This window comes from Dendrobates tinctorius, unplaced genomic scaffold (genome assembly GCF_039654945.1).
Source record: "Dendrobates tinctorius isolate UK_male_01 unplaced genomic scaffold, ASM3965494v1 ptg000084l, whole genome shotgun sequence".
NCBI classification, from domain to species: Eukaryota; Metazoa; Chordata; class Amphibia; order Anura; family Dendrobatidae; genus Dendrobates; species Dendrobates tinctorius.
Genome location: NW_027361752.1, coordinates 2,564,717 through 2,584,221, shown reverse-complemented (window position 1 = coordinate 2,584,221; position 19,505 = coordinate 2,564,717). Strand labels below are relative to the sequence as shown.

General features: G+C 49.6%; 1 protein-coding gene across 3 annotated transcripts in view; it reads left to right on the top strand.

Moving 5' to 3' along the window:
• Positions 1-19,505, top strand: part of ST3GAL6 (ST3 beta-galactoside alpha-2,3-sialyltransferase 6) — a 171,519-nt gene that overhangs the window by 100,681 nt on the left and 51,333 nt on the right. For all 3 annotated transcript variants that reach the window (XM_073584403.1, XM_073584401.1, XM_073584402.1), the window contains one exon: positions 17,049-17,149. In XM_073584403.1, coding sequence (XP_073440504.1) covers positions 17,049-17,149 — 101 coding nt within the window. The remainder of the gene's footprint in view (positions 1-17,048; positions 17,150-19,505) is intronic.

Here is a 19,505-nt window from a genome sequence, read left to right as displayed (position 1 = left end):
CAGCGCCACTAGTGGTGAAATTAGCAATGGCAGTTTCCATTAAAATCATTAATGTTCCTCTGGAGTGAAGGCCACTCTTAGATGCTGGTGTTTTAGCAATGGACAAATGTCGTGAATAGTGATGAGCAAACGTGCTCAGATAACGTGTTGTCATAGTGCCTTGGGCGTGCTTGGATAATATGTTCGAGTCCCTGCGGTTGCATGTTTTGCATCTGTTAGCGAGTCGCAACACCTGCGGGGATTGCATCACGAAAGGGCAACGCATGTGTTGTGGCTGCCTATCAGCCGCGAATCATGAAGCCGCAGAGACTCAAACATATTATCCGAGCACGCCCAAGATACTCTGACACATTATTCGAGCACGTTCGCTCATCACTAGTCGTGACCTTACATGACTTATAGGGTATTTGAAAATGGTTCTTCTAAACTAGACCATGTCATAAAGATGGGGATCTTTAGACAACAAAGTGTTGCCACATCTATAGTCATTCATTACTCCTCATATGGTCTTACAAAGGATTACAGAGTATTACAAAAAAATTATCAAATATTTCAATATTTAACCCTTACAGAGTTCCCACCAAAGGCTGACTCTGCACTCCCCAATGGCTCTTATATACAACCAAGTGTCATGACCTGTTGTCACTTAAGGCTTCATGCCCATTTACTGTCCGAAGGCCGGTCACCACCAGAGTAATGTGACGTCACTATTGCGTTCACATCACCATGGCAGATAGAGATTGGCTTCATGACATGAGTGATAAATAGAAGTAAATTTAAGGGGGTTTTACACATAGCGATATCGCTAGCAATATCGCTAAAGCGTCACCAGTTTTGTGACGCAGCAGCGATATTGCTAGTGATATCGCTATGTGTGATACTTGTCTCCGACCGGCTCCCCCGCTGGCGATTGCTGATCGTGCAGGTCCATTTCTCGTCTGGCGCTTCCTGCTGGCGCCGACGAGCGACCTGTGGACGCGGACAGGAGGACGTCATGGTCGCCGTGTCTGAAAGGTAAGTAACGACCGCTGCTGTGTCGCTGCGTCGCTAGTGAGATCTGCCTGTTTGGCAGCTCACTAGCGACCATTTAGCGATGCACCAGCGATCCTGACCGGGTCATATCGTGGTCGGGATCGCTGGTGCATCGCTAAGTGTAAAGGGGCCTTTACACGTGGGCAACATCTCCTAGGGTAAGCCTACTGAGAAAGGAAAAAAAAAATATATATATTCTGAGTCATTAAAATTGGTATTTGGCAGGAAAAACATTTATTTTTACTTCCACTGGATTCCCGCAATGCAGCTTTTTTTTTTTTTTTTTGTACAATTCTCTTACGGTGTGCATGGTCACTATGGTTTTACGAGTCATTGCCTTTCTTTTCCTGGTGATTGCTACGTTAGCTTATTTTGTTCAATTCCTGGTAATCTGTGTTTTGTAGGAAATAGAAACGGGAATAATTGATTCAGCATTTTAGGGATGAACTGTCGATGAATGATTAAAGGGTTTGTTTACAACAAAACCAATGTAGAAGATGAAATTTAGAAAGATTGTCAGCGGATTACTTTCTAGATTTACAAAATTCCCTAAATAAAACTTTTCCCTACTGCTAAATAAACATACAGGTCAAAGAAGTAGATTGTATGTGGGCATATTTTATATTTATATGTGCATATACACACACATTATATGTGCGTACAGTACAGACCAAAAGTTTGAACACACCTTCTCATTCAAAAAGTTTTCTTTATTTTCATGACTATGAAAATTGTAGATTCACTCTGAAGGCATCAAAACTATGAATTAACACATGTGGAATTATATAATTAACAAAAAAGTGTGAAACAACTGAAAATACTGTATGTCTTATATTCTAGGTTCTTCAAAGTAGCCACCTTTTGCTTGGATTACTGCTTTGCACACTCTTGGCATTCTCTTGATGAGCTTCAAGAGGTAGTCACCGTAAATGGTCTTCCAACAGTCTTGAAGGAGTTCCCAGAGATGCTTAGCACTTGTTGGCCCTTTTGCCTTCACTCTGCGGTCAAGTTCACCCCAAACCATCTCGATTGGGTTCAGGTCTGGTGACTGTGGAGGCCAGGTCATCTGGCGTGGCACCCCATCACTCTCCTTCTTGGTCAAATAGCCCTTACATAGCCTGGAGCTGTGTTTGGGGTCATTGTCCTGTTGAAAAATAAATGATGGTCCAACTAAACGCAAACCGGATGGAATAGCATGCCGCTGCAAGATGCTGTGGTAGCCATGCTGGTTCAGTATGCCTTCAATTTTGAATAAATCCCCAACAGTGTGACCAGCAAAGCACCCCACACCATCACACCTCCTCCTCCATGCTTCACGGTGGGAACCAGGCATGTAGAGTCCATCCATTCACCTTTTCTGATCGCACAAAGACACGGTGGTTGGAACCAAAGATCTCAAATTTGGACTCATCAGACCAAAGCACAGATTTTCACTGGTCTAATGTCCATTCCTTGTGTTCTTTAGCCCAAACAAGTCTCTTCTGCTTGTTGCCCGTCCTTAGCAGTGGTTTCCTAGCAGCTATTTTACCATGAAGGCCTGCTGCACAAAGTCTCTTCTTAACACTTGTTGTAGAGATGTGTCTGCTGCTAGAACTCTGTGTGGCATTGACCTGGTCTCTAGTCTGAGCTGCTGTTAACCTGCGATTTCTGAGGCTGGTGACTCGGATGCACTTATCCTCCGCCGCAGAGGTGACTCTTGGTCTTCCTTTCCTGGGGCGGTCCTCATGTGAGCCAGTTTCTTTGTAGCGCTTGATGGTTTTTGCCTCTGCACTTGGGGACACTTTCAAAGTTTTCCCAATTTTTCGGACTGACTGACCTTCATTTCTTAAAGTAATGATGGCCACTCGTTTTTCTTTGCTTAGCTGCTTTTTTCTTGCCATAATACAAATTCTAACAGTCTATTCAGTAGGACTATCCGCTGTGTATCCACCAGACTTCTGCACAACACAACTGATGGTCCCAACCCCATTTATAAGGCAAGAAATCTCACTTATTAAACCTGACAGGGAACACCTGTGAAGTGAAAACCATTTCCCGTGACTACCTCTTGAAGCTCATCAAGAGAATGTCAAGAGTGTGCAAAGCAGTAATCAAAGCAAAAGGTGGCTACTTTGAAGAACCTAGAATAGAAGACATATTTTCAGTTGTTTCACACTTTTTTGTTAATTATATAATTCCACATGTGTTAATTCATAGTTTTGATGCCTTCAGAGTGAATCTACAATATTCATAGTCATGAAAATATAGAAAACTCTTTGAATGAGAAGGTGTGTCCAAACTTTTGGTCTGTACTGTGTATAGAAACCTCATGGACTTCTCAACACTAAAATTACTATATGAAGATGGAAAAGTTGTGGAATTATGGAAATCACAGGCTTGTTAATGATATGCGAATAATGAAAAATAAGCAAAATTTTCAAAATATCAGTTTTTTTCAGTATGGAGTATGATTGCAAAATGCAGAAATGCCCGCACTTAACTTCAATGTCAACAGTCAATGAGTGTATTAGTAGTCTGAGGAATGTTGTGCCACGCCGACTGTACTTGAGACACAAATAATCAAGATCCGCTGCTGGCGTCTCCCTTTGTAATTGCCAATCAATGACATCTGAGATGTGCTGAATGAGAGACAAGTCCTCAGTGCTGCAGGCCATTGTAGCACGTTTAGGCCACACAGGCTACACACCGTATCAGGAGCATCATGAGGCCTGGAATTGTTGTCTTGAAAAATGGCTTCTGGGACACTGGGAAATTTTTTTTTAAAACTGGTTTCACAATCAAAGTAATGTAACACCGAGCTCTTTAATGTACCTGGAATAAAGACTAGAGGGGTCCAGCTGGTTTACATTATGCTACCTCACACTTAATCCTGGGAGTAGGACCGGTGTCTTGAAGGCCTCTTCATGGTCTTGCCCACATTGTCATCTCAGACTGAAGGAATGGAGCGTAGTGATCCATGCTGTACTGTAATGAAATTAGACGTCACATACTAAGGCTAAGTCCAGTGTCTACACAAACCATTGTGGGGAGGAGGACTCCCAGACAGTGAAGGAGCAGGTGCCCAGGGGACCGCCATCAGGGTTCCTGAGGGAACGATGCTGGGAGGACAGTAAAAGAAAAGACTTGACTGAAGTTGTCAGGGAAACAGGGGGCGGGGCAAGCTTAACAGGAGCAGGGGGCGCGTTGAAGTGGCAGTTGACAGAGAGCCGGACAACAGATAAGAAGTCGGGTGAGACAGAGAGGACCGAGGGAGCGAACGGAGTGTTGTGGAGAGACCAACAGGGCCCTGTGAAAGGAAAGCTGCGGACTTACCGACTAGTGACACGTGAGAGCCTTGCACCGGCGGCCGCTCCCCTCATACGGTCGCATACAGCCGCCCCCCGCTGTTTCCCGTCCTGCTGTGACAAGTCCACGACCTCCACTGACCGCTGTGACTATAGACCATTCCATTACAGCGGTCAGGACACTGCCCCCCTGCCTTCTTCCACAACTGCGGTCCTGTCATCACCGGCCCCAGGGGGCGCCACCTCACTACAGGCGGCAGTAGAGGCCCCCGTCTGGTTTGCTGAGGGACTCTGGGCAGAGACTGGTGAACGGTAGATTTAGAGACTGCGTCATCACCGCACCCCGCCAGCATAATTCCTTCAGGGCCTGTTGCGCCCCACCGGCATCATTTCTTCAGGGCCTGTTGCGCCCCACCGGCATCATTTCTTCAGGGCCTGTTGCGCCCCACCGGCATCATTTCTTCAGGGCCTGTTGTTCCCCACCGGCTTCATTTCTTCAGGGCCTGTTGCGCCCCACCGGCATCATTTCTTCAGGGCCTGTTGTGCCCCGCCAGCACAGATTCTTCAGGGCCTGTTGTGCCCCACCAGCACCGATTCTTCAGGGCCTGTTGTGCCCCACTGGCACCGTTTCTTCAGGGCCTGTTGTGCCCCACCGGCACCGTTTCTTCAGGGCCTGTTGTGCCCCACCGGCACCGATTCTTCAGGGCCTGTTGTGCCCCACCGGCACCGATTCTTCAGGGCCTGTTGTGCCCCGCCAGCACAGATTCTTCAGGGCCTGTTGTGCCCCGCCAGCACAGATTCTTCAGGGCCTGTTGTGCCCCACCGGCACCGTTTCTTCAGGGCCTGTTGTGCCCCACCGGCACCGATTCTTCAGGGCCTGTTGTGCCCCACCGGCACCGTTTCTTCAGGGCCTGTTGTGCCCCACCGGCACCGTTTCTTCAGGGCCTGTTGTGCCTCGCCGGCACAGATTCTTCAGGGCCTGTTGTGCCCAGCCAGCACAGATTCTTCGGGGCCTGTTGTGCCCCGCCAGCACAGATTCTTCAGGGCCTGTCGTGCCCCACCAGCTCAGATCCTCCAGGGCCCATCGAATCCAAATCATCCCGGGACATCGGGGCGTCAAGGCAGCCGCATCAGCGACCTCTGAGCGGCCGCATCTGCGATCCTGAACGATGCCTGGAAGGATAAGTTGTCCATAGGAAATAAGGACCCTTAGTTCGGCCGTACGTGGCCTACAACACCCGGACTAGCCGGATTAGTCACATTTAGTATAAGGAAAAGTGTTGTAAATGTTATTGAGTCCCTGCGAGGACAGTTTGTTGTTGCCCATTTGATTTGTTCAGCACAGCCCCAGCGGCACCAATTTATAAATATTTATTACCAATTACCAAATCACACTCAGTCTCGTGTGTCGTCACTGCATCCTGAGAACCTGTCTGAACCCCACATCATCAAAAGGCATTCGCACAACATTGGGTTGTGCGTCAGACATCCAGTTACAGTGCCATTGACCTCAAGCCACTTCTCTGAAAGACTATCATGGTCCAGAGCTAGACTGCAATGGAAGCTGGAATGGAGGTCTACCCTCGTCAGTGACGAGTCCTGCTTTTGCCTTGGGCGCAGTGACAGCCGGATGTTGTCCTGGAGGCGACGTTATGAAGAAGCATTCACAAAGGAACATAAGTGTCCCATGAGGCCATTTTTATACAGTAAACCATCAGGCCAAATATTGTTCATGCTGCAGTGAGCAGCCTGTGTGGCCTAAATGTGCTACCATGGCCTGCAGCGTCTCCCATCCAGCACATCTGGGACGTCCTTGGTCAGAAATTACAGGGGAGCTGACAACGCCACATCTTGTTGATCTTCATGTTCAGTTGCATTCAGCATGGCATAGGTTTCTATTGGTTTGAGTCTATACGATTCTCAGGATCTGTGACTCTCATACAGACTCAAAACGCGTCAGAAAATGATTTTTATATGCATATGCTACATATTTTAATGAAAGCACTGGATTGGAAACCTATTGTTTCCTTTGATTAGTGTTGCTTGATGCTTTATAAGCTAGATTGATGGATTGCCAAAAGACTAGTATAAGCAATGTGCATGCATAGATGCAATGGTCTATAGTGGCAATGGCATGTATGGGGATAGGCCACGTTCAGTATTTGGTCAGTATTTTACATGAGTATTTGTAAGCCAAAACCAGGAGTGGGTGATAAATACAGAAGTGGTGATGTGTTTCTATTAGACTTTTCCTCTGATTGTTCCACTCCTGGTTTACTGATGTAAAATACTGATCAAATACTGAACATGTGAACGTGGCCTTAGGCAGAGAATGTAAGGAAGAAAATACATCACAAATCTCCAGTGATTAATCTGCTCTGTGCCAGTGTGGTACACCATCATTTTGGAACTGGGCATATGTTCAGGTCGGGACGGCATGGAATATGGTTGCAGTTTAGTTTGGACAGCCTCTGGTCTTTAGGACGCTATTCTTGTGGGGACTTCTGTTACCGGGTACAAGTATGTTATAGCTTGTTTCCATCATCTAAAGTCAGGAATAACGGTCCCATTTTTGATCAACCTGACAAAAAAAAAGCGTCTGATGCAAGTTACAAAGTATCTTTAAACTGAAGTTTTGAAACCATAACAATAGATGCTATTATAGCCCAGTGCTATGAAACGCGGGATGGCTTGTTGCCAAGCCGTATTATATTCATTGCCTGACAATAAAGAGCTTTCGGCCTCTACTTATTGCTCAACTCGTGTGTGTACCTTTTGTAATGTTATCACAATGTTCTGCGTTGTAACCTTGGCTCTGTCAGGTCTCCTTCCTATCTCACACATTCCACACAATGAGGTGTCCTATTTAGCGGGGCTTTACGAAGTCTCCTGTTCCCTCGCGTGACTGTTCTAAGTCGTGCTGTCCGTTACAGTTTTATACCAGTTTGTGCTGTAACACTGTGTTGTGACATTTTATTTCACTATGTTGTTTTTGCAGTAAATGATTTCTTAAGTAACCGTCATTAAAAGATGTGGTAAATGATATTGTTCTCTGATTCTCGTTTTTCTTCACTTCCTTCCACTGGGTTTTTTCATTCAGGCCGAGTACCTCATAGGTGCCGCTCCACTGATTCTGGAAGTTTTTCTTTTCTTTCTTCTGCTCCAACCCTATGCTCCCTGGAAATGTGCAAGTTGTCCCTTCCACTCAACTGGGCGAGTACCACGGGACTTCTCTGTGAGGGTTTGCTTTTTCTATTCTAATTCTGACCAATCAAACATGGCCGTGTCCGCAGGTAAGTTCTGTGGTACAGTCCCAGCTGGTTGGAGGGAAAATGTGCACCTTTTTACCTGGGATCATCGCTTTGGGAAGAGGGGCACCAAAGAAAAAAAAAAAAAATCTTTCAAAATCAGTGGAACATCACCAATTGAAGGTTTATGGAAAAAATATCAACTGAAACTTCCTCTTTAAATGTAAAATTAAATTTTCTAAATTCATTTTTTCCTTATCATTTTACTGCTGTAAAATCTGTGTAATTCTTTCATATAGCTGCTATTGCTTTTGACTTAAAGCACTACTCCATTGTTCTTGTTGTTGTTTTTTTTTAATGGCAGTGCTGGAGTAGTGCTACTGAACTAATTTTCTTGCCCCTCCTGGTCTTATAGTATTTACCTGTCGTAGTAGAGCACGGCTCTCCTGGCGGCATTACCTGTAGTAGTAGAGCACGGCTCTCCTGGCGGCATTACCTGTAGTAGTAGAGCACACCTCTCCTGGCGGCATTACCTGTAGTAGTGGAGCACGGCTCTCCTGGCGGCATTACCTGTAGTAGTGGAGCACGGCTCTCCTGGCAGCATTACCTGTAGTAGTGGAGCACACCTCTCCTGGCGGCATTACCTGTAGTAGTAGAGCACGGCTCTTCTGGCAGCATTACCTGTAGTAGTGGAGCACACCTCTCCTGGCGGCATTAACTGTAGTAGTAGAGCACACCTGGCGGCATTATCTGTCGTAGTAGAGCACGGCTCTCCTGGCGGCATTACCTGTAGTAGTAGAGCATGGCTCTCCTGGCGGCATTACCTGTAGTAGTGGAGCACACCTCTCCTGGCGGCATTACCTGTAGTAGTAGAGCATGGCTCTCCTGGCGGCATTACCTGTAGTAGTAGAGCACGGCTTTCCTGGCGGCATTACCTGTAGTAGTACAGCACATCTCTCCTGGCGGCATTACCTGTCGTAGTGGAGCACGGCTCTCCTGGCGGCATTACCTGTCATAGTGGAGCACATCTCTCCTGGCGGCATTACCTGTAGTAGTAGAGCACGGCTCTCCTGGCGGCATTACCTGTCATAGTGGAGCACATCTCTCCTGGCGGCATTACCTGTAGTAGTAGAGCACATCTCTCCTGGCGGCATTACCTGTCATAGTGGAGCACGGCTCTCCTGGCGGCATTACCTGTAGTAGTAGAGCACGGCTCTCCTGGCGGCATTACCTGTCATAGTGGAGCACATCTCTCCTGGCGGCATTACCTGTAGTAGTAGAGCACATCTCTCCTGGCGGCATTACCTGTCATAGTGGAGCACGGCTCTCCTGGCGGCATTACCTGTAGTAGTAGAGCACATCTCTCCTGGCGGCATTACCTATCATAGTGGAGCACGGCTCTCCTGGCGGCATTACCTGTAGTAGTAGAGCACGGCTCTCCTGGCGGCATTACCTGTCATAGTGGAGCACATCTCTCCTGGCGGCATTACCTGTAGTAGTAGAGCACATCTCTCCTGGCGGCATTACCTGTCATAGTGGAGCACGGCTCTCCTGGCGGCATTACCTGTCATAGTGGAGCACATCTCTCCTGGCGGCATTACCTGTAGTAGTAGAGCACGGCTTTCCTGGCGGCATTACCTGTAGTAGTACAGCACATCTCTCCTGGCGGCATTACCTGTCGTAGTGGAGCACGGCTCTCCTGGCGGCATTACCTGTCATAGTGGAGCACATCTCTCCTGGCGGTATTACCTGTAGTAGTAGAGCACGGCTCTCCTGGCGGCATTACCTGTAGTAGTAGAGCACAACTCTCCTGGCGGCATTACCTGTCGTAGTGGAGCACGGCTCTCCTGGCGGCATTACCTGTCATAGTGGAGCACGGCTCTCCTGGCGGCATTACCTGTAGTAGTAGAGCACATCTCTCCTGGCGGCATTACCTGTCATAGTGGAGCACGGCTCTCCTGGCGGCATTACCTGTAGTAGTGGAGCACGGCTCTCCTGGCGGCACTACCTGTCATAGTGGAGCACATCTCTCCTGGCGGCATTACCTGTAGTAGTAGAGCACATCTCTCCTGGCGGCATTACCTGTCATAGTGGAGCACATCTCTCCTGGCGGCATTACCTGTAGTAGTAGAGCACATCTCTCCTGGCGGCATTACCTGTCATAGTGGAGCACGGCTCTCCTGGCGGCATTACCTGTAGTAGTAGAGCACATCTCTCCTGGCGGCATTACCTATCATAGTGGAGCACGGCTCTCCTGGCGGCATTACCTGTAGTAGTAGAGCACGGCTCTCCTGGCGGCATTACCTGTCATAGTGGAGCACATCTCTCCTGGCGGCATTACCTGTAGTAGTAGAGCACATCTCTCCTGGCGGCATTACCTGTCATAGTGGAGCACGGCTCTCCTGGCGGCATTACCTGTCATAGTGGAGCACATCTCTCCTGGCGGCATTACCTGTCGTAGTGGAGCACGGCTCTCCTGGCGGCATTACCTGTCATAGTGGAGCACATCTCTCCTGGCGGCATTACCTGTAGTAGTAGAGCACATCTCTCCTGGCGGCATTACCTGTCATAGTGGAGCACGGCTCTCCTGGCGGCATTACCTGTCATAGTGGAGCACATCTCTCCTGGCGGCATTACCTGTAGTAGTAGAGCACACCTGGCGGCATTACCTGTCGTAGTAGAGCACGGCTCTCCTGGCGGCATTACCTGTAGTAGTAGAGCATGGCTCTCCTGGCGGCATTACCTGTAGTAGTGGAGCACACCTCTCCTGGCGGCATTACCTGTCGTAGTAGAGCACGGCTCTCCTGGCGGCATTACCTGTCGTAGTAGAGCACGGCTCTCCTGGCGGCATTACCTGTCGTAGTGGAGCACGGCTCTCCTGGCGGCATTACCTGTCATAGTGGAGCACATCTCTCCTGGCGGCATTACCTGTAGTAGTAGAGCACGGCTCTCCTGGCGGCATTACCTGTCATAGTGGAGCACATCTCTCCTGGCGGCATTACCTGTAGTAGTAGAGCACATCTCTCCTGGCGGCATTACCTGTCATAGTGGAGCACGGCTCTCCTGGCGGCATTACCTGTAGTAGTAGAGCACGGCTCTCCTGGCGGCATTACCTGTCATAGTGGAGCACATCTCTCCTGGCGGCATTACCTGTAGTAGTAGAGCACATCTCTCCTGGCGGCATTACCTGTCATAGTGGAGCACGGCTCTCCTGGCGGCATTACCTGTAGTAGTAGAGCACATCTCTCCTGGCGGCATTACCTATCATAGTGGAGCACGGCTCTCCTGGCGGCATTACCTGTAGTAGTAGAGCACGGCTCTCCTGGCGGCATTACCTGTCATAGTGGAGCACATCTCTCCTGGCGGCATTACCTGTAGTAGTAGAGCACATCTCTCCTGGCGGCATTACCTGTCATAGTGGAGCACGGCTCTCCTGGCGGCATTACCTGTCATAGTGGAGCACATCTCTCCTGGCGGCATTACCTGTAGTAGTAGAGCACGGCTTTCCTGGCGGCATTACCTGTAGTAGTACAGCACATCTCTCCTGGCGGCATTACCTGTCGTAGTGGAGCACGGCTCTCCTGGCGGCATTACCTGTCATAGTGGAGCACATCTCTCCTGGCGGTATTACCTGTAGTAGTAGAGCACGGCTCTCCTGGCGGCATTACCTGTAGTAGTAGAGCACAACTCTCCTGGCGGCATTACCTGTCGTAGTGGAGCACGGCTCTCCTGGCGGCATTACCTGTCATAGTGGAGCACGGCTCTCCTGGCGGCATTACCTGTAGTAGTAGAGCACATCTCTCCTGGCGGCATTACCTGTCATAGTGGAGCACGGCTCTCCTGGCGGCATTACCTGTAGTAGTGGAGCACGGCTCTCCTGGCGGCATTACCTGTCATAGTGGAGCACATCTCTCCTGGCGGAATTACCTGTAGTAGTAGAGCACATCTCTCCTGGCGGCATTACCTGTCATAGTGGAGCACATCTCTCCTGGCGGCATTACCTGTAGTAGTAGAGCACATCTCTCCTGGCGGCATTACCTGTCATAGTGGAGCACGGCTCTCCTGGCGGCATTACCTGTAGTAGTAGAGCACATCTCTCCTGGCGGCATTACCTATCATAGTGGAGCACGGCTCTCCTGGCGGCATTACCTGTAGTAGTAGAGCACGGCTCTCCTGGCGGCATTACCTGTCATAGTGGAGCACATCTCTCCTGGCGGCATTACCTGTAGTAGTAGAGCACATCTCTCCTGGCGGCATTACCTGTCATAGTGGAGCACGGCTCTCCTGGCGGCATTACCTGTCATAGTGGAGCACATCTCTCCTGGCGGCATTACCTGTAGTAGTAGAGCACGGCTTTCCTGGCGGCATTACCTGTAGTAGTACAGCACATCTCTCCTGGCGGCATTACCTGTCGTAGTGGAGCACGGCTCTCCTGGCGGCATTACCTGTCATAGTGGAGCACATCTCTCCTGGCGGTATTACCTGTAGTAGTAGAGCACGGCTCTCCTGGCGGCATTACCTGTAGTAGTAGAGCACAACTCTCCTGGCGGCATTACCTGTCGTAGTGGAGCACGGCTCTCCTGGCGGCATTACCTGTCATAGCGGAGCACATCTCTCCTGGCGGCATTACCTGTAGTAGTAGAGCACGGCTCTCCTGGCGGCATTACCTGTAGTAGTAGAGCACATCTCTCCTGGCGGCATTACCTGTCATAGTGGAGCACGGCTCTCCTGGCGGCATTACCTGTAGTAGTGGAGCACGGCTCTCCTGGCGGCATTACCTGTCATAGTGGAGCACATCTCTCCTGGCGGCATTACCTGTAGTAGTAGAGCACGGCTCTCCTGGCGGCATTACCTGTCATAGTGGAGCACATCTCTCCTGGCGGCATTACCTGTCGTAGTGGAGCACGGCTCTCCTGGCGGCATTACCTGTCATAGTGGAGCACATCTCTCCTGGCGGCATTACCTGTAGTAGTAGAGCACATCTCTCCTGGCGGCATTACCTGTCATAGTGGAGCACGGCTCTCCTGGCGGCATTACCTGTCATAGTGGAGCACATCTCTCCTGGCGGCATTACCTGTAGTAGTAGAGCACGGCTCTCCTGGCGGCATTACCTGTAGTAGTAGAGCACATCTCTCCTGGCGGCATTACCTGTCATAGTGGAGCACGGCTCTCCTGGCGGCATTACCTGTAGTAGTGGAGCACGGCTCTCCTGGCGGCATTACCTGTCATAGTGGAGCACATCTCTCCTGGCGGCATTACCTGTAGTAGTAGAGCACGGCTCTCCTGGCGGCATTACCTGTCATAGTGGAGCACATCTCTCCTGGCGGCATTACCTGTCGTAGTGGAGCACGGCTCTCCTGGCGGCATTACCTGTCATAGTGGAGCACATCTCTCCTGGCGGCATTACCTGTAGTAGTAGAGCACATCTCTCCTGGCGGCATTACCTGTCATAGTGGAGCACGGCTCTCCTGGCGGCATTATCTGTCATAGTGGAGCACATCTCTCCTGGCGGCATTACCTGTAGTAGTAGAGCACGGCTCTCCTGGCGGCATTACCTGTAGTAGTAGAGCACATCTCTCCTGGCGGCATTACCTGTCATAGTGGAGCACGGCTCTCCTGGCGGCATTACCTGTAGTAGTGGAGCACGGCTCTCCTGGCGGCATTACCTGTCATAGTGGAGCACATCTCTCCTGGCGGCATTACCTGTAGTAGTAGAGCACGGCTCTCCTGGCGGCATTACCTGTCATAGTGGAGCACATCTCTCCTGGCGGCATTACCTGTCGTAGTGGAGCACGGCTCTCCTGGCGGCATTACCTGTCATAGTGGAGCACATCTCTCCTGGCGGCATTACCTGTAGTAGTAGAGCACATCTCTCCTGGCGGCATTACCTGTCATAGTGGAGCACGGCTCTCCTGGCGGCATTACCTGTCATAGTGGAGCACATCTCTCCTGGCGGCATTACCGGTAGTAGTAGAGCACGGCTCTCCTGGCGGCATTACCGGTAGTAGTAGAGCACGGCTCTCCTGGCGGCATTACCTGTAGTAGTACAGCACATCTCTCCTGGCGGCATTACCTGTCGTAGTGGAGCACGGCTCTCCTGGCGGCATTACCTGTCATAGTGGAGCACATCTCTCCTGGCGGCATTACCTGTCATAGTGGAGCACGGCTCTCCTGGCGGCATTACCTGTCGTAGTGGAGCACATCTCTCCTGGCGGCATTACCTGTCGTAGTGGAGCACGGCTCTCCTGGCGGCATTACCTGTCATAGTGGAGCACATCTCTCCTGGCGGCATTACCTGTAGTAGTAGAGCACGGCTCTCCTGGCGGCATTACCTGTCGTAGTGGAGCACGGCTCTCCTGGCGGCATTACCTGTCGTAGTCGAGCACACCTCTCCTGGCGGCATTACCTGTCATAGTGGAGCACGGCTCTCCTGGCGGCATTACCTGTAGTAGTAGAGCACATCTCTCCTGGCGGCATTACCTATCATAGTGGAGCACGGCTCTCCTGGCGGCATTACCTGTAGTAGTAGAGCACGGCTCTCCTGGCGGCATTACCTGTCATAGTGGAGCACATCTCTCCTGGCGGCATTACCTGTAGTAGTAGAGCACATCTCTCCTGGCGGCATTACCTGTCATAGTGGAGCACGGCTCTCCTGGCGGCATTACCTGTCATAGTGGAGCACATCTCTCCTGGCGGCATTACCTGTAGTAGTAGAGCACGGCTTTCCTGGCGGCATTACCTGTAGTAGTACAGCACATCTCTCCTGGCGGCATTACCTGTCGTAGTGGAGCACGGCTCTCCTGGCGGCATTACCTGTCATAGTGGAGCACATCTCTCCTGGCGGTATTACCTGTAGTAGTAGAGCACGGCTCTCCTGGCGGCATTACCTGTAGTAGTAGAGCACAACTCTCCTGGCGGCATTACCTGTCGTAGTGGAGCACGGCTCTCCTGGCGGCATTACCTGTCATAGTGGAGCACGGCTCTCCTGGCGGCATTACCTGTAGTAGTAGAGCACATCTCTCCTGGCGGCATTACCTGTCATAGTGGAGCACGGCTCTCCTGGCGGCATTATCTGTAGTAGTGGAGCACGGCTCTCCTGGCGGCATTACCTGTCATAGTGGAGCACATCTCTCCTGGCGGCATTACCTGTAGTAGTAGAGCACATCTCTCCTGGCGGCATTACCTGTCATAGTGGAGCACATCTCTCCTGGCGGCATTACCTGTAGTAGTAGAACACATCTCTCCTGGCGGCATTACCTGTCATAGTGGAGCACGGCTCTCCTGGCGGCATTACCTGTAGTAGTAGAGCACATCTCTCCTGGCGGCATTACCTATCATAGTGGAGCACGGCTCTCCTGGCGGCATTACCTGTAGTAGTAGAGCACGGCTCTCCTGGCGGCATTACCTGTCATAGTGGAGCACGGCTTTCCTGGCGGCATTACCTGTAGTAGTACAGCACATCTCTCCTGGCGGCATTACCTGTCGTAGTGGAGCACGGCTCTCCTGGCGGCATTACCTGTCATAGTGGAGCACATCTCTCCTGGCGGCATTACCTGTAGTAGTAGAGCACGGCTCTCCTGGCGGCATTACCTGTCATAGTGGAGCACGGCTCTCCTGGCGGCATTACCTGTAGTAGTGGAGCACGGCTCTCCTGGCGGCATTACCTGTCATAGTGGAGCACATCTCTCCTGGCGGCATTACCTGTAGTAGTAGAGCACGGCTCTCCTGGCGGCATTACCTGTCATAGTGGAGCACATCTCTCCTGGCGGCATTACCTGTCGTAGTGGAGCACGGCTCTCCTGGCGGCATTACCTGTCATAGTGGAGCACATCTCTCTTGGCGGCATTACCTGTAGTAGTAGAGGACATCTCTCCTGGCGGCATTACCTGTCGTAGTGGAGCACACCTCTCCTGGTGGCATTACCTGTCGTAGTGGAGCACGGCTCTCCTGGCGGCATTACCTGTCGTAGTGGAGCATGCCTCCTGACGGCAGGTGCACAAGTAGGAGCCCAATCTGTAGTATATAATCTATGACTTGGGCCTCAATTGATGTAGAAAAAAAGAGTATTTACGGTATTTACAATCCACAGTGAACATATATGACATGGCAAATTCCAAAAAGTTCATTTTTTTTTCCTCATTAATGTACACTCTTCACCCCATCTTGACTAAAAAAAAAAACAAATATAGAAATTTTTGCAAATTTATTAAAAAAGAAAAACTGAAATATCACATGGTCATAAGTATTCATACCCTTTGCTCAGTATTGACTAGAAGCACCCTTTGATTTCAGGAAGACAGAACTACGGCTTTCAGTACAAAAGTACCTAGGAAAAAAAGATAATAGCCGCACAATCCTGGCTTCAAAAATTGCATCAGAAGAAACCGCTAAAGCTCTGGAGCAATATCTTTGCTTTGCTGAGTGTATGTGTTGTCGCCTCTAGTGGGCCTTTTAAGATGCTTTCACACTGATTAGTGGGAACAATTTCTCTCAAACGCTCATTTCACGATAATCTTTTTCAGTGTAAACAGGCGGACGATCACCAGATGAACGAGCCAAATGCTCGCTCATCAGGAGAAATAATCTTAAGTTGATCATCGCAAAAGATCATAATTCTCAGCGGTGCATCATCATGTGTAAATAATTGGGTCACGCACTAGGAATGTAATTATTAAAGCTAAGCTTTCATCAAAAAATGACTTCTTGTTTGAATCCGGATTTTGCGTTGCATGGATTTTTGGCAGTTTTAATTTTTTTCATGTCGGTGTAAATTAAAAAGGCTAAAATACCGTAGTAATCTTGCAATATTTACAGTGGACACCAGGACCTTAATCTCCTACTTCCTGTTTTTTGTTAAAGAAAAAAAAAAGGATGAGAAAAAAGATGCAACAAAAATTGTATGTGTGAATAGTTTACATGAGTTTTTTTTTATCATCAGAGGCAGGATTATAATGACAGATAACACCTTTATACACAGCTGAGGAGTCAGAGTACATCGATCACAATAGGCGATGTCATACCTCACCACCTCCTCCCTTCACAATGACGCCTGCACACGCTCATTAGATGCTTCCCTGCAAAAGATTGTCACAGAGATCAAACCCCAACCCTTTGTACATGTGTTGTTTCCTGAAACTAGAGACTCGGTGCTGGACCTGGGCACAGTGAGTAAACTAAGGCCGTGGTCGAAGGTTTTTTGAAAGGGGGCAACCCCTTTAAAGGGCTCTCTGCTCTGAACAATTCCTTCTTGTTAGAAGGATCACTTGACAGTACGGTGATTATAAAGGGTCGCCCCTGGGGGCTGTCTGGTGTGCTGGGAGCTGGAATACTGACCTAGTGTCTTCTGAAAACAGCCAGAAATATCATGTTATTAGCTAGAAAATGGAGCTATATTGATCAAGAGCGAGGGAGCACGGTGCTGTGAATGTGTTCTTGGTGCCTGCAGAACTGTCCACCTTTCACTGACATATTCTTTCGTTCACAGCATGTCTGAGATTGAGCCTTTTCTATGCGAAAACTACAGGAAACAGTCCGCAATTTTTGGCAGCAACAAAATAGATCTCCCGTATGGAACCCGGAGAGGAGGTAAGTTTTCATTTCTCAGTAATTTTTTTTCCCTCTACATTTAAAACACATTCTAGTTTTGCCTAGTAAGTAACATGGACGTATGTAGCTTTGGAACATCATAATGTGATTAACCTTATTTGTCTGTGTTCCTAGATTGTATTACGTTGATTTTTTTTTTTCCAAGACTGGCTTTTTCTGATATTCTTATTTTTGGAGCTGTAAGTTCAGAGCCCAGTGGGGCCAACCTTTCCACCAGCTGTTATACTGGCATGGAGGTCCACACTGGGATTCCTGGGCAAAAGTCAGCTCCGATATGGAAGTAGTGAGAACCACGCATCCACGTACGATCAGGAGCCCACGTGTGGGCATGTTCACATGTGAAATGGTTTGCAGACGCTTCTGCGACTAGTTACTACAACAGGTCTGCTGTGTGAGGTTTTACCGAAAGTAACGTGTTATGTGGTTTCTCATTTACGAGAAGCCTCCATACACATGGCCAGACTCGCTAATCATCTAATGTTAAGAGGGGTCTCACCTCTGCCCCCCTAAAGTTGACAGAATAATCGGACATGTTAAATTCTAACACCCAATTATTTCCCAAAGGAGATAATCCTCTGCCAGAGGTGTAAACCAGTGGCTTCCTGTGATCTCCACGTTGAAAGCACTTGCTCTCTTGGCTGAGTGTGCATGTTATGGAGCAGTCAGGAGAGATGTCCATCAGCCGAACGAGCCTTCGGCTGACTGCTTACTGGGTGTGTGGGCAGTCTAAAAGTAGGGCCACACAACCGTTCTCTCAACATCTGAGAAAACTGGACCGCTTACTCTGATCAGACTTAATAGAGTGGCATCAGTTTTTCTCGGACATGGCGCACAAAAAAGAAAAGGGTCTCCATCTTCTCCATTCTGTCTGTTTGTGAAAATCGGATGTTATCCGAGTGCGGTCCAGTTTTTTTTCACTGAGCCTTAGATTTGCATTACCTATTTTTGATCAAAATTGGACTTGACTCTGATTTTTGCGAGATCAGATATGTGCACATGGAGCGCCCCGGCCAGGGCTATCGGGGTACTCTGCACCGGGCCCGTTGATCTCAATGGGAGTTGTCACGGAAGCTGTGACCCGGTCTGTGGCCCTAGGGCTCCATGGCAAAAGGGGGTGAAAGAACAATGAAATAGAATTGATGAATAGTTTGTGACGCCACCTGTGGTGTTCGGCAAGGGAGATGTTAAGCCGACGCTGCATGCACATCCTCTGTGACTGTTGGTGTGTTGCAGCCAAGGTGGTGAAGCTCCCCACAGGTGGAGCTGTAGTCCCAGGGCAGTGTAGATGTAGGGGTAGCTGAGAGGTGCGGGCAGTGTGGAAGCTGGTACCCAGATGTAGCAGTACCAGGTGTGTTGGCGCAGGGATGAATGGAGGACACCAGGGCTTGTAGTTCCAAAGCTTTACTCACAGTCTGTAGTGCACACAGATGCCTGCCTCCGTGCTGTGTCCTCCGGGTCAGGGACTCAGTCGACCTCCAGGCAAGATAGGACGCTCCCTTCCAACACTCCGCCAACATGTACCTTTCTGAAGGTCTCCTCTATATTGCCTTTAAGTGTGAAGATCTCCTAGTACTGAGTTACACTGGAGTTCCTCCTGACGATGTTGCCAAGAACTCTACTTATACGGCAGACAGCTGTAGCCTGCTTCGGGGACTCTCTACTCCTGAGTCCCGGCTCACTATCAATGTTGCTGTTGTGCCCCCAAGTCTTAGATGGGAGTAATGCATTTTGCAGCCCACTACTCCCCAAGGTGTCTGCTGCAGAACCATTAGTGTCCATACAACCTCGGGGACCGGGCCCCGGCCTTGCGCTTAGAACTACTAGGCAGGGTTCTTCCTCTAACCCACGTCCTCTGTTCCCTTTTAGTCCTACGTTCCTTACTAGTGTTTCCTTCTTATGGAAGATCAGGTTTCTGTTCAACGTCGTTCTCCTTTCCTTTCCCGTGCCAGCTTGATCACTGAGGCAGCTGCAGCACTCCTTCCTCCATCCCTCTTCCAGGGATCTTCTTTCCTCACTCCTCTCTGAGTGTCTCTCTGACTGACTGACCCCGAACTCACTGAAATTCTAAACCTTCCCACTCTTTTATGTATTCTAAACTCCACCCGCCTCCCAGCACGTTTCGTGTTCCAAGCAGGGAACCACCAAAGGTGCTCTGCTACACTCCAAGCAAGGAGCCGCAATGTGGCTTTCCTGAACTACTGTGTTGTGTGGGGTGCGAGTGTTGGAGCGTGGTCAGGAGCCTCCAACCTACCTGGATGGTGGGGTACCACACCTCAGGAGGAGGTGCAGTACCTCTGTGGCAACTGAACCCTCAGGGGCGCCACACACAGAATAT